The 12,075-nt window shown below is 40.4% G+C and overlaps 1 protein-coding gene across 5 annotated transcripts in view; it reads left to right on the top strand.

Annotated features, from left to right (window-relative positions):
- The window catches only part of LOC126365842 (protein nessun dorma-like), a 201,666-nt gene that overhangs the window by 134,588 nt on the left and 55,003 nt on the right, over positions 1 to 12,075 (top strand). For all 5 annotated transcript variants that reach the window (XM_050008477.1, XM_050008480.1, XM_050008481.1 and 2 more), the window contains one exon: positions 10,499 to 10,651. In XM_050008477.1, coding sequence (XP_049864434.1) covers positions 10,499 to 10,651 — 153 coding nt within the window. The remainder of the gene's footprint in view (positions 1 to 10,498; positions 10,652 to 12,075) is intronic.

Genomic DNA, 12,075 nt, shown 5'->3' with positions numbered 1-12,075 from the left:
AAACTTCCTGCAGATTAAAACTGTGTGCCGGACTGAGACTCGAACTCGGGACCTTTTGCCTGTGAGGACGGGGCACGAGTTGTGCTTGGGTAGCTCAGTTGGTAGAGCACTTGCCCGCAAAAGGCAAACGTTCCGAGTTTGAGTCTCGGTCCGGCACACAGTTTTAATCTGCCAGGAAGTTTCATATTAGTGCACACTCCGCTGCAGAGTGAAAATCTCATTCTGGAAACATTCCCCTAGGCTGTGGCTAAGCCATGTCTCCGCAATATCCTTTCTTTCAGGAGTTCTGGTCCTGCTTGGTTCGCAGAAGAACTTCTGTAAAGTTTGGAAGGTAGGAGACGTGGTACTGGCGGAAGTAAAGCTGTGAGAATGGGGCGCGAACCGTGCTTGGGTAGCTCAGTTGGTGGAGCACTTGTCCGTGAAAGGCAAAGGTCCCGAGTTTGAGTCTTGGTCCGGCACACAGTTTTAATCTGCCAGGAAGTTTCATTGTAGCAGAATACCAACATGAATTCTTGTCAGAGGAATGGAGAAACTGGTAGAAGTCGACGTTGGGGAAGATCAGCTTGGATTCTCGAGAAATGTAGCCAAACGCGGGGCAATACTGACCCTATGACTTATCTTAGAAAATAGGTTAAGGAAAGGCAAACCTACATTAATAGCATTTGTAGACTTAGAGAAAACTTTCGGCAATGTTACTGGGAATCATTTCTTTCAAAAGTTGAAGGTAACTAGGGTAAAATACAGGGAGTGAAAGGCTAGTTACAACTTGTAGAGACAACAGATATCAGTCAGGGAGCATGAAAAGGAAATTGGTCAAGGTTGTAGCCTGTTCCTGATGTTATTCAATTTGCAGATTGAGCATGCAGTTAAGGAAACCAAAGAAATATTTGGAATAAAGATTAAACTTGAGGCAGAAGAAATAAAAACTTGAAGGTACGTGACAGCTAAGTAAGATAATAGAGGAGTAATTTCAATTCATGCCAGATAATAGGTAAATGATTATAGCTGAAACCATTGTACTGTGTGTGTTACCATAATGAGTTCATGAGATTTCACCAAGTGAAATTATAACAACAGTAGTGTGACTATGGCTTACCTTTGTGTGGTGTGGTCAATGGATATGGTAACATTATTTCCATCAAAAATTGTGTGTTGTAGTCAGAATTGTCGAAGACATATTAAAATGACTTGGATGGTTCAAATTCCAGTCTCTTTGTCATCATTGCTGACACCTTAAAATGTACTGCTTCTATGTAGGAGGCACTGTACCTTTAAGTGAACAGTACATCAACTGGTTTTTAGGAGGCATATGTCTTAAGATGAATGTGGCCAAGCTGACTTGCAGTGGTGACAAGAAAAAGTTGTCTCTGAAAGCTGCCACTGTCCTGCGTGGTCTGGCCATACTTTCGGCCTTCAGTTTATTCATGATTCCTCGCTTCTTTTTCATCACTAGCCGATTAACAAAATTTTGGACAGTATCAGGCATGAGGACATTGTTCTCTGTAAGAAACTGGTCTAGTAAGGGGTATTTCATTGTGCTGATAACCTACGATCGAATTACTGCTGTTATTTCAACCATATGTTGATACTCTTGCTTTCGGGCCAAATGAGCCATCACTTCCATACCTAGTCCGGTGATCTTTCACTGTCTCTCATCAGAGTGGTAATCTTTATGGATCTTGTCTACTAAGTACTGAACGGGAAATTGAAACACTTCATCATTTTCAATGGATCTTCATGTGTTTGACGTGGTACAGGGCATCTCTGCAACCAAGTCATTAACTGGTCCTATCCCATGTATTATTGAGCATTATAATTAAACAATGGAAAATCCAGGATTGAATGGCTTAATATTATGAAAAGGGAAGTTGCTATTCACCATATAGCAGAGATGCTGAGTTGCAGATAGTCACAAGAAAAAGACTTCACAATATAAGCTTTCGGCCAACAAGGCCTTTGTCGGAAATAGACAAAATGCAAGTGCACGTGCTGCTGGGGAGCATGCAAGGACGAGGGGGAGAGAGGGTAGGGCAGCTAGGTGCAGTCGTGAGGTTAGGTGGTGTGCCAGGGAGAGGTGGGTGGGGGGTAGCGGAAAAGGAGGGAAGTAAAAAAAATTGGGTGCGTTGGTGGAATCAGGGCTGTTTTGTGCTGGGATGGGACCACAGTAGAGGCTGGATGGATGAGAAGCAGTCATTGAAATGAAGGATATTGGGCAGTGTGATCAACAACAGCAGCATCCTCCCACCAACACTACCACCTACTCCATTCCTGTCACAAACATCACCTACCCCATCAAAGGCCGGACTACCTGCGAAACCAATCATGTAATATATAAGCAAAGCTGCTACCACTGTGTTGCATTCTATGTGGGCATGACAACCAACAAATTGTCTCTCCACTTGAATGGCCACCGACAAACTGTAGCCAAGAAACAAGTGGAACACCCTGTTGCTGAGCATGCTGCCAAATGTCTGCATCACAGCTTGTGCTATATGGATCCTTCCCACCAACACCAGGTTTCTGAATTGTGCACGCGGGAACTCTTCCTGCAGTGTATCCTACGTTCCCATAACTCATGATCTCAACCTTTGTTAGTGATTTTTCTCACCCATCCAACCTCTTCCCTGATCTCATCCGAGCACTACACAGCCCTCATTCCAGCAGCGCACCCAATCTTTTTACTTCTCTCCCTTACTGCTGCCCCCCTCCCCTCCTGCCCACCATCTAAGCTCCCAACTGCATTTAGTTGCCTTACCCTTTCTCCACCTCATCCTTGCATGCTTCTCAGCAGCACTTTACTGTCCCCCACCCTTACCTTGCTATCCCTCCCCCTCTCTGCCTCCTTACTTCCATCCAGTCGCCACTCCCATCGTGAACTGCTGTTGTTGCTTGCAGTGTGGTTTAAACTACCAGAGGCTGCAGCCGTGTGCGTGTGTGTGTGTGTGTGTGTGTGTGTGTGTGTGTGTGTGTGTGTGTGTGTGTGTGTCCTTTTCATAATATTGAGCATTGTAATTCATTGGCCGGGCGGTGTGGCCGTGCGGTTCTAGGCCTACAGTCTGGAACTGCGTGACCGCTATGGTTGCAGGTTCGAATCCTGCCTCGGGCATGGATATGTGTGATGTCCTTAGGTTAGTTAGGTTTAAGTAGTTCTAACTTCTAGGGGACTGATGACCACAGATGTTAAGTCCCATAGTGCTCAGAGCCATTTGAACCATTTTGTAATTCATTGTTTTGTCTCACAGTAAGGTTCAGGACAGTCTCGTACAGTCCCAGCTTATGCATACAATACACTAGGTTTCATCAGTTGGCTGTGAGCATGTTTTGCTGAGCAGATGTTTCGGCGATACTGACTCACACAAAAAGGAGTTGGTTTTGAAATCAAAATCCAATTTAATAGGTAGTTTCTTTTTGGCTGCAACCAACCGCAACCCTTTTATCCTCCGGAGCAATTACTTTTTCATTATTTTACTTTTTTCAAAATTGTTCATGAACATTAAAACAAATTTTGCCCTTCAAAAGGGCAGCTATCGCATCTGTCCTCTTCTTACCTTCTCAAGAATATTTTTCAAGTGCACTTTGGGCCTAAGTGATGACTCTGTTCTTCCATCATCCACTACACTATCACATAGAACATGTCTCATTTGAACTTATTATGTACGATTATTTAATACACTTGAACAGAATTAACTGTTCTAAGCAACCATCCAAAGGCAAACTCGTGGTCAGTTGGAGGGGGGGGGGGGGGGGGTAATTAGTACCTCACAAACATCTTATCTCACTACCATGATAATTATTAACTACCAACCACTTCAGTAACATCATTACACCACCGGAGGATGAAATTTAGCTATTAATGGCCCATTCACTCAGCTTTGAAATCAAACTTACTTAAAAAAGCTCTACATAGTTACAAACATTTTTTCTGGGCCACTTTAATGTCTTTACTTTTATAGCTTGTCAACTTTGCTGAAAATTGCATTGTTTTCGATTATTTTGAGCTTTGTTCCGTTTTTGACATGCTGAAATTTTGGCGGGACTCCAGAAATTTGAATTCAGCACCTTCAAAAACATAGAAAACTTGTCAAAAATAACTTCTCCAAAACTTTCTACTATTTGACCTTTTTGAGCACTATTTGGCTGGACTAGAAGACATTAACAATGACTTGATGTGGGTGAATTCTTGCCACAGTCCACAGACCAAACAAAAGGAACACCTTCCTTCCACAAGTTGTTTAAGCAATGAATGACATCTGCCATATTGAGCAAGAATTTGGAATAGTAACTGACTTTTTCCAAAAATGCTTGGAGTTCTCTATAGACAAATGAGATGTATTAGTTCATATAGTGCCAGTTGAATGTGCCGAAGGTATATTAATTCTTATTATGCTGCATTACTTTAATCTGAGAGGGTGGCAGAAAAACTAAAAATGATATACCTTCAGATTTTTAACAACGCTTCTCTTCTTTTAATGCTTGTAATGTAGCTCTTCTGTTTTCGTCCACTGTGGTGTATGGACATATGTTTGTTCTATATGTGTATAACAAATAAAAATAGATAGCTCCTGGAAGACAAGTTTTGTATTTCAGTGAGCTCAAAGTACACCTGTTTCCTTCTATGGGCCTCATGAACCATTTCAGCATCATCATAAGAATTGCCGTACTACAAGAGAGAAGAGGTAATTATCATTAATAGGAAGAGAATTTTCAAGGCTTATTATTTCTCGGAGTTGTAGAAGACTAAAAGCAATACCTGTCATCATGCCCTACATGGTGTTTGTGTAAAAGAAAAAGAACTTTACCAATCGACATGTGCTGCTGATTAGGATGCTGTCATCATACCGTGCCAAATTAACTGTATTTTTTTACAAGGTGTATTAGTATAACCGGAATTGGGTGTTGATAAACATAACTTGATGGAGAGCAAAATCCAGTCAATTTTTTTAAAAACGTGTGCCACCTGCCAGTTTCGTGAAGATTTAGTCAGTCTCCAGAATGGAATAAGAGTCCACTAACAGCTGAACTTTAATGGTAGATTGAAAATTTGACACAAATGAAGCACCCTAGAGGGTGTGCAAATGACAATCATTGGCATAGCCTGTTGGCCTTAGGTGACCAGTTCAATGATACCCAGGCCCTGCAAACTGTAGTGTTCCTCCTTCAATCCTGATCTTGGGGCAAAAGGGAGAGACAGAGCACAACAAAATTTAGGTATGGCCGTCAGTTTGAGGGCAATGCAAAACCCTCTGCCAACCCCCAAACCTGGTGAGAACAGAGAACCAAACTGATGGCAGAGACTGTCCAGTTCCTGGAATGGAATAGAGTTGGAAACAAGATGAACCATATCTTGAAAGTGAAACCCAAAGATAGTGAGTGCATTGATATCAGAAATGTTCCCCTACATCACGTGTACTGCCAAAAATGTGATTACCCTCTTCAAGGAGAAGTGGGCTGGTTTTCATAATTGATCAAAAGATGATTTGTTGAGGAGAGAGTACGTCAACCCAGACAATGATATGTTTCCAGGTTCATGAGGGACACAGAGGATCTGGTGTCAACCTGGAAACAGAACAGCATAATGTAAATTGTGTTATGGGGGGACATTGAGATCACAACAATGGACTGGTGTAACACTGTGCACTTCCGGAAACTCCACGTCCGCGTCTGAGGCCTAGCTGCACAGTGAGCTGTGACAGATCATGGCACTGTGGCCTCGTTCACAGCAAATAGCGCACGTGCGGGCAGCAGCGCTTTGAGTGTAAACGGAAACAGTCAGATTATGATGAGAAACTGTAGCGGAGGAAAGCAGCAATGTCCCATTGACACCCAAATGAATTAGAGGATCAAATTGAGGATGTTGGGGAATGCCGCTGAAGTTGTGCCAACGAATGCACTGATGCAGTGTCTGTAATATCCTCAGACTGGTCAGACTTCAAAAGCGCTAGTGTTAGCTGAAACCACCTCAACTGTTGGAACTTCGAAATGCAATGCCTCTCCGCAGACCTTTCCGTTTGGGACACAACAAAAGACGATGTCATAAATCTGCGAATTGGTATAGACGTGTTGCCAGTGAACACATATGAAGTTACGCTTCCTACTTAGCCCATGGATGCAGGCCACCCATGCATAATAAGACAGACAAGGTTTGTTTTGCTGCCAGTGGAACTTCATAAAGGAAACCACCATGTGGGTTTGCTTAAGAAGATAAGCACTAAGCAAGTCACACATTTCAGAAAATGACAATGCTGATGGGTCTTTCATTGGGGTCGAATTTTCGAAGCAAATGAAATGTTTGAGACACAATCCATGACAAGAAAATTTACAGTGTTGGATCCTCCACATGAGATGCAGCAAAATGATACTGTGGATATCTCACGTATATATCCCAGTCTTTCTTTCCTTCTTGGAACGGACAAAAAAAGTGTAACTCCTGTTGTTGTTGTTGTTGTTGTTGTTGTTGTTGTTGTCCATGCTGTTGCTGCTGTTGAAGCAATTGAACCAACGCTGGATCCATTTCATTCATGAAAATCATGCAGATTGAACTTCTTTGTCCCAAAACAAATCTACACTCCTTGTTGACAACCACTAATACACAAAAATTAAGTCGGCTGATTAATTACACACCAAATAATGACAAGGTTAGAGGAACATTAACACAACTATTAATTGTCCAAATACAGAGTTCTGCACTGAGAACTGAATGCACACCATCATGGAGCTGGTCTGAGTCGAGAACATTTGCATACAGTGGAGAAGATGCAAGTGGATGAGTCCACACTGGCAGCAGCCCAGGGTGCTGGCTGCAGGCGATGGTGGTGTGCTTGCTTTGCCTGGTCTCCGCTGGCACTGGATACAAACACTGCGGTGGTGGATTGAGTGGGTACACTGCCACAGTGGTCTTAGTAAAGGAGAATGTCTAATGAAAGACAGGAACAGTAATGACTGTATGAGAAAGGTAGAGCATGAATATAGTCTTCCAGGTTAAGGTGACATGGAGGAGGAGGAGAAGAAAATGTTATACTGGTTCCTTATTATAAGGGGAACGGATCATTTTTATTTATGTAAATCTACTACTTGTTTATGTGAGAGCAACTGGGGATATCTGGAAGTAATGCTGAAGTGGTTAGACTTCTGGGAGATTCATTAAGAGGAAGTTATTGTGGGTTTACTTCAGTTGTATGAGTACTAATAACATGTTATTGTGGCTATCAGAGCAAGGTAAGGTTAAAGCTTCTACACATTGAATCAAGAAATCAGGGGAAAACTTAGGGGGGTGCTAGGCAACGAGAAATGAAATGGAAATTTCACTGTCAGCTGTAAGGTGATTTTTGATGTGAGAATACTGTGTTGCACTTCCCTGATATTTGTGTGTGCAAAAACCAGTGCGTAGTAGGCAATAAGGTTCTGAGTGTATCATGCAGAATGACAGCAATGATGTGTAAAGGTTAGGTAGATTAAAGGATAAAAGGAACTGATTTAGCAACCATATTATTTTAAACTGTGGTTCAGCAATCAGAATGGATAACAAACATTGTACAGTCAGAGTGGCTGCAGATGGTACTACAATTGTCCTAAAGTTCACCACAACCACACCAACATTGAGAACAGGAAGACATTGACAAACATAAGGATGGAGAGCACAGGTCTTTCTCGTGAGACCTTGATTGCATGGTACCCTAACACCTTCCATTATTTGTGATTGGTAGATACTGAGTTGTAATTATTATTTGGAGGAAGATATTTCAATGTTCCAACATTCTTTATATCTTTGCCATATTAATATACAGTGTGATTTAAATGTAACTGTACACACTTTGTGGATGTAATGTACGGACCAAAATAAGAGTACAGTGTTAAATATAGTTTTGTCTGAAACTGCTTTATTTGTGAGCTGTGATGCATAATGCCATTTATGGTAGACACTGCATCGTAGGTCAGTACCGGTACATGCTTTTGTCATATTGACTGATGTTGCTTTGTCAGTGGTGCCCACATATCAGTTGGGACGCAAGAGAATATATAACAGTTGCTTAGTGGACAGGTCATGCAGAGCCAGATGCTTGGCCCGTCAGATCTCTGGGTCTTATACCCTGGACTCTTACCTGTGGGGGCCATCTCAAGAAAGTCGTGTATGGTGCTGCAATCGAGAATGCAGCACGACTACAGCAACTAATTGAAAATAGCTGTGCAATTATGAGAATAGGATGACCGGAGCCTGCAACAACATCCTGAGAACGATAGTAAGCCGAGCACGTCACTGTCTTTGTCTATGTGGACATCATTTGAACATGTATGTAGTTGAGTGAACTGGGGGGGTCCCTTCATGTTGTTGCTTTCCGAGAAGATTTAATTTTGTGTCACCATTGTGATCCCTATTATACTTCATAACTCTGAGATAAAGCAATTTCAGGAAAAAAATACTTTATTTAATGTTTTACTTTTATTTTCATGCATATATTACACCCACAAAGTGTGTACAGTTTGAATCACCCTGCATAATTGTGTATACTTCAACTAGTTTTTACTTGTTAATAACTTTTGGATTATCTGAACTTCTGGAGAGAAAAAGACCAGTGTTCATCAGCCTGAATCTTAATGTCTTTTTTAAGTCCAGTTCAGCTGGTCTTTATTTACTTGAGTGAGATTCGTTTTAATTCTCCACTTCAAAGTTTTAAATGTATTTATTGTGTGCATTATGAAGAATTAGTAAGGCCAGTGCGTACTGAGTGCCAAAATAGCAAAAATCCATGTTCTCTGCAGGACAGGCCATCTTCCGTGGCATACTGTACATAAAAAATCTGTCTACATTAAATCTGTAACTGACAGCACCCCCAGTTAAAACAACTATAATCCTGCCACTTAGGAAAAAAGCCTTCCACTTAAGACTGGATTCCCACAAATGCCAGATAAGCAGAGGTTAGCAGTTCATCTTCAAATAAGGTGAAGAACTTGCCAGAGAAGTTTCTGGAATTCTCTTCATCTGACTCACAAACAAAGCAGATAAACCTTATTGTCCAACTTACTCTGAATTACGTTTTCTTGTCACCTGAAATGATAAGTATTTTGTCTAAATATTTCTATACTCTTCTTTGCTTGATCTCGTTCACTCCCTTCACTATTCCTTTGGTCACTAATTGAGTTTTTATTCAATTGGATATATCACTGATGCAGTGTCACAGAATACTTCATAACTGGATGCAGGAAGTTTAGGCATTATAAATCATTAAAATAGGTAGGTAAAAAGGCTTTATCAGTTGATAAAATAAGCAGTAAAATGCAGTATAGAAAAACTTAACATTAGGTGTATTTATTTACTTGATTGCACTATTCGGTCCGTCAATGAGCATATTTGTGTTGACACTATGTTGTATAATATTTTTAAAGTAACTTTCAAGTTGTAAACAAAATGACATTTGTACTTGAGAGAAAAATGAAAATCTCTCTTGAAACCCTAGGTGTTACTGTGCCTTACTGGTTTATTGGTTGCACATAACAATGTCAAATGCAATCTAGAACATTCTATAGACACCTTGAGTCTCCTGTCAAATAACAATCACCTGAGAAAATGACCCCTCAGTATCTGCAGAGGTAACTGGAGAGATGTTGACTCACATTACAGGAGCAGATCGGTCAGTCATCTAGATTGTCACTCCTGCAACTTTGAAAACACTGCTGTCCCTCTTTCGAAATCATGTTTGTTGGCCTCTGCACAGGTGACTGCCTTTTGTTGTTGTACCTACAGTACAACTATTTGTATCACTGAGGCAGTCAAGCTACTCCACCTTCGCAAGGTCCATGCTATATGTAGGGCTTCTCGGTATGTTGTCCCATATAGTCAATATTTTCGGCTTGTGATAGTGTTTTTCTTGCAACTAGAACTTACAAGGTTTTAAGTTTGCTTAGAAACATTTTACATTTGTGATTGAGGAATCTTTAATTCACTAAAATTCAGTGCTACAAAATTAAAAAATTAAATTAAAAATGTAACTCCATCCACCAACAAAAAATATTTGGGAAAAAGTTGGGAAAAAAGTAGCCCTGCATAGGAAATGTATCAGAGTGAAGATCTGCTTCTAGTTAATCTTTTCCTGCTGAGGAACACACAGATGTTAACTCCATTGAGATGGCCTGTGTGATACTGTGGCCACACAGTTGCAATACCTCCTACTCGGCACAGTACAGTGGCTTGAATCTCTGCTCGTATCTGTCCTCTGGTAATCAGTTTCTTTCCACTTTTCTAGTTTTGTCTCGCTTCCTTCTCTTGTGCCTGTAATATTTTGTAACATATTCCTTTGTCTCCTTTCCCTTACCGCTGTTTGTTTGTCTGTCTAAGGCACCTTTGTTGCTATGCTTTCATGTACCTTCGAACATATAACCTGTAGCTGGTTAATAGACTGTCTACTTAGTCATTGTTTCCACTGAGGTAACTTTGTGTGATGTGTATTCACTCCATCTCTTGTCCAGTTTCTGCATTATAATGAGAATATGTTATCTATTCCAGGACTGTGTTAGCTGTGAAACAAATAAATCCAAATGTCCAGAGCAAAAGGCAAGGCAAAGAAATTTCTTTAGTCTGGCGTGGAGGTTCACTATGTGATTACATTGATATTTTGTCGAAAGTAAAGAATCATGTTGACTCGGATGCTTTTCTGAAGTAAGTATATTAGGTGTAGGAAACCTGTAAGTAGAAGATGATTACTGTAGTGTTACGATTGACTTTTTTCAGTAATGTGATGGGCAGTCATCCACATTAGAAACTACATTTCTACATCTACATCTACATCCATACTCCGCAAGCCACCTGACGGTGTGTGGCGGTGTGTGTTTGAAACACAATACAACAGTGTTGGGAAAACTACGTTTGTTGTAGCTGACACCTCGTACAGTAGGAGTCTTTTTGTTTTTCATCTTTGATCTGTATTGTAATTGTCATAGAACAAACAATTTTGAGGATCTGTCTTCCCGGCAATATGTTGCACGTGAATTTAATTCATTACTAAGTCAACGTATAACCTCTTAAAAGAATTAATGGACTTTATTTTTTATTTACACGTCAAGTTCCGTTGGACCAAATGAGGAGCAAATCTCCAAGGTCATGGAACGTGTCAGTACATGAAATTACAACATAAAAGTAATTACAATAAAAATAAATGTTCATGAACCTGAAAAAGTCAGTCCATAAGTTAAGTAAACACTATCAGCAATACAATAAGAATCAGCTTAATTTTTCAAGGAACTCGTCAGCAGAATAGGAGGAGTGACCCATGAGGAAACTCTTCAGTTTTGATTTGAAAGCGAGTGGATTACTGCTAAGATTTTTGAAGTCAAGTGGCAGCTCATTGAAAATTGTTGCAGCACACCTTTTTGCACAAGAGTTAAGGAAGTCTGATCCAAATGCACGTTTGATTTCTGCTGAGTATTAACCGAGTGAAAGCTGCCTATTCTTGGGAATAAACTAATATTGGTAACAAGAAATGACAATAAGGAATATACATAGTGATAGGCCAATGTCAAAATACCCAAACTCGTGAACAGAGGTCGACAAGAGGTTCGTAAACTCACACCACTTATTGCCTGAACCGCCCGTTTCTGAGCCAAAAATATCCTTGTAGAATGGGAAGAGTTACCACAAAATATAATACCATACGACATAAGTGAATGAAAATAAACAAAGTAGACTGATTTTCATGTAGAAGTATCACTCACTTCTCATACCCTTTGAATAGTAAAAATGGCAGTATTATGTCTCTGAACAAGATCCTGAACGTGGGATTTCCAAGACAGCTTGCTATCAATCTGAACACCTAGTGCTCAGTTTCACTAATCATATGCTCATTCTGTGATATTAAAACGTCAGATTTTGTTGAATTGTGTGTTAGAAACTGTAAAAACTAAGCCTTTACTGTGATTTAACATTAGTTTATTTTCTACAAGCCATAAACTGAGGTCATGTACTGCACTATTTGAAACTGAGCCAATGTTGCACACAACATCCTTTACTACCAAGCTAGTGTCATCAGCAAACAGAAATATTTTAGAGTTACCCATAATACCAGAGGGCATATCTTTTATATAAAT

Source organism: Schistocerca gregaria, chromosome 4 (genome assembly GCF_023897955.1).
Source record: "Schistocerca gregaria isolate iqSchGreg1 chromosome 4, iqSchGreg1.2, whole genome shotgun sequence".
Classification (NCBI taxonomy): domain Eukaryota; kingdom Metazoa; phylum Arthropoda; class Insecta; order Orthoptera; family Acrididae; genus Schistocerca; species Schistocerca gregaria.
This window is presented reverse-complemented; position numbering and strand designations above follow the sequence as displayed.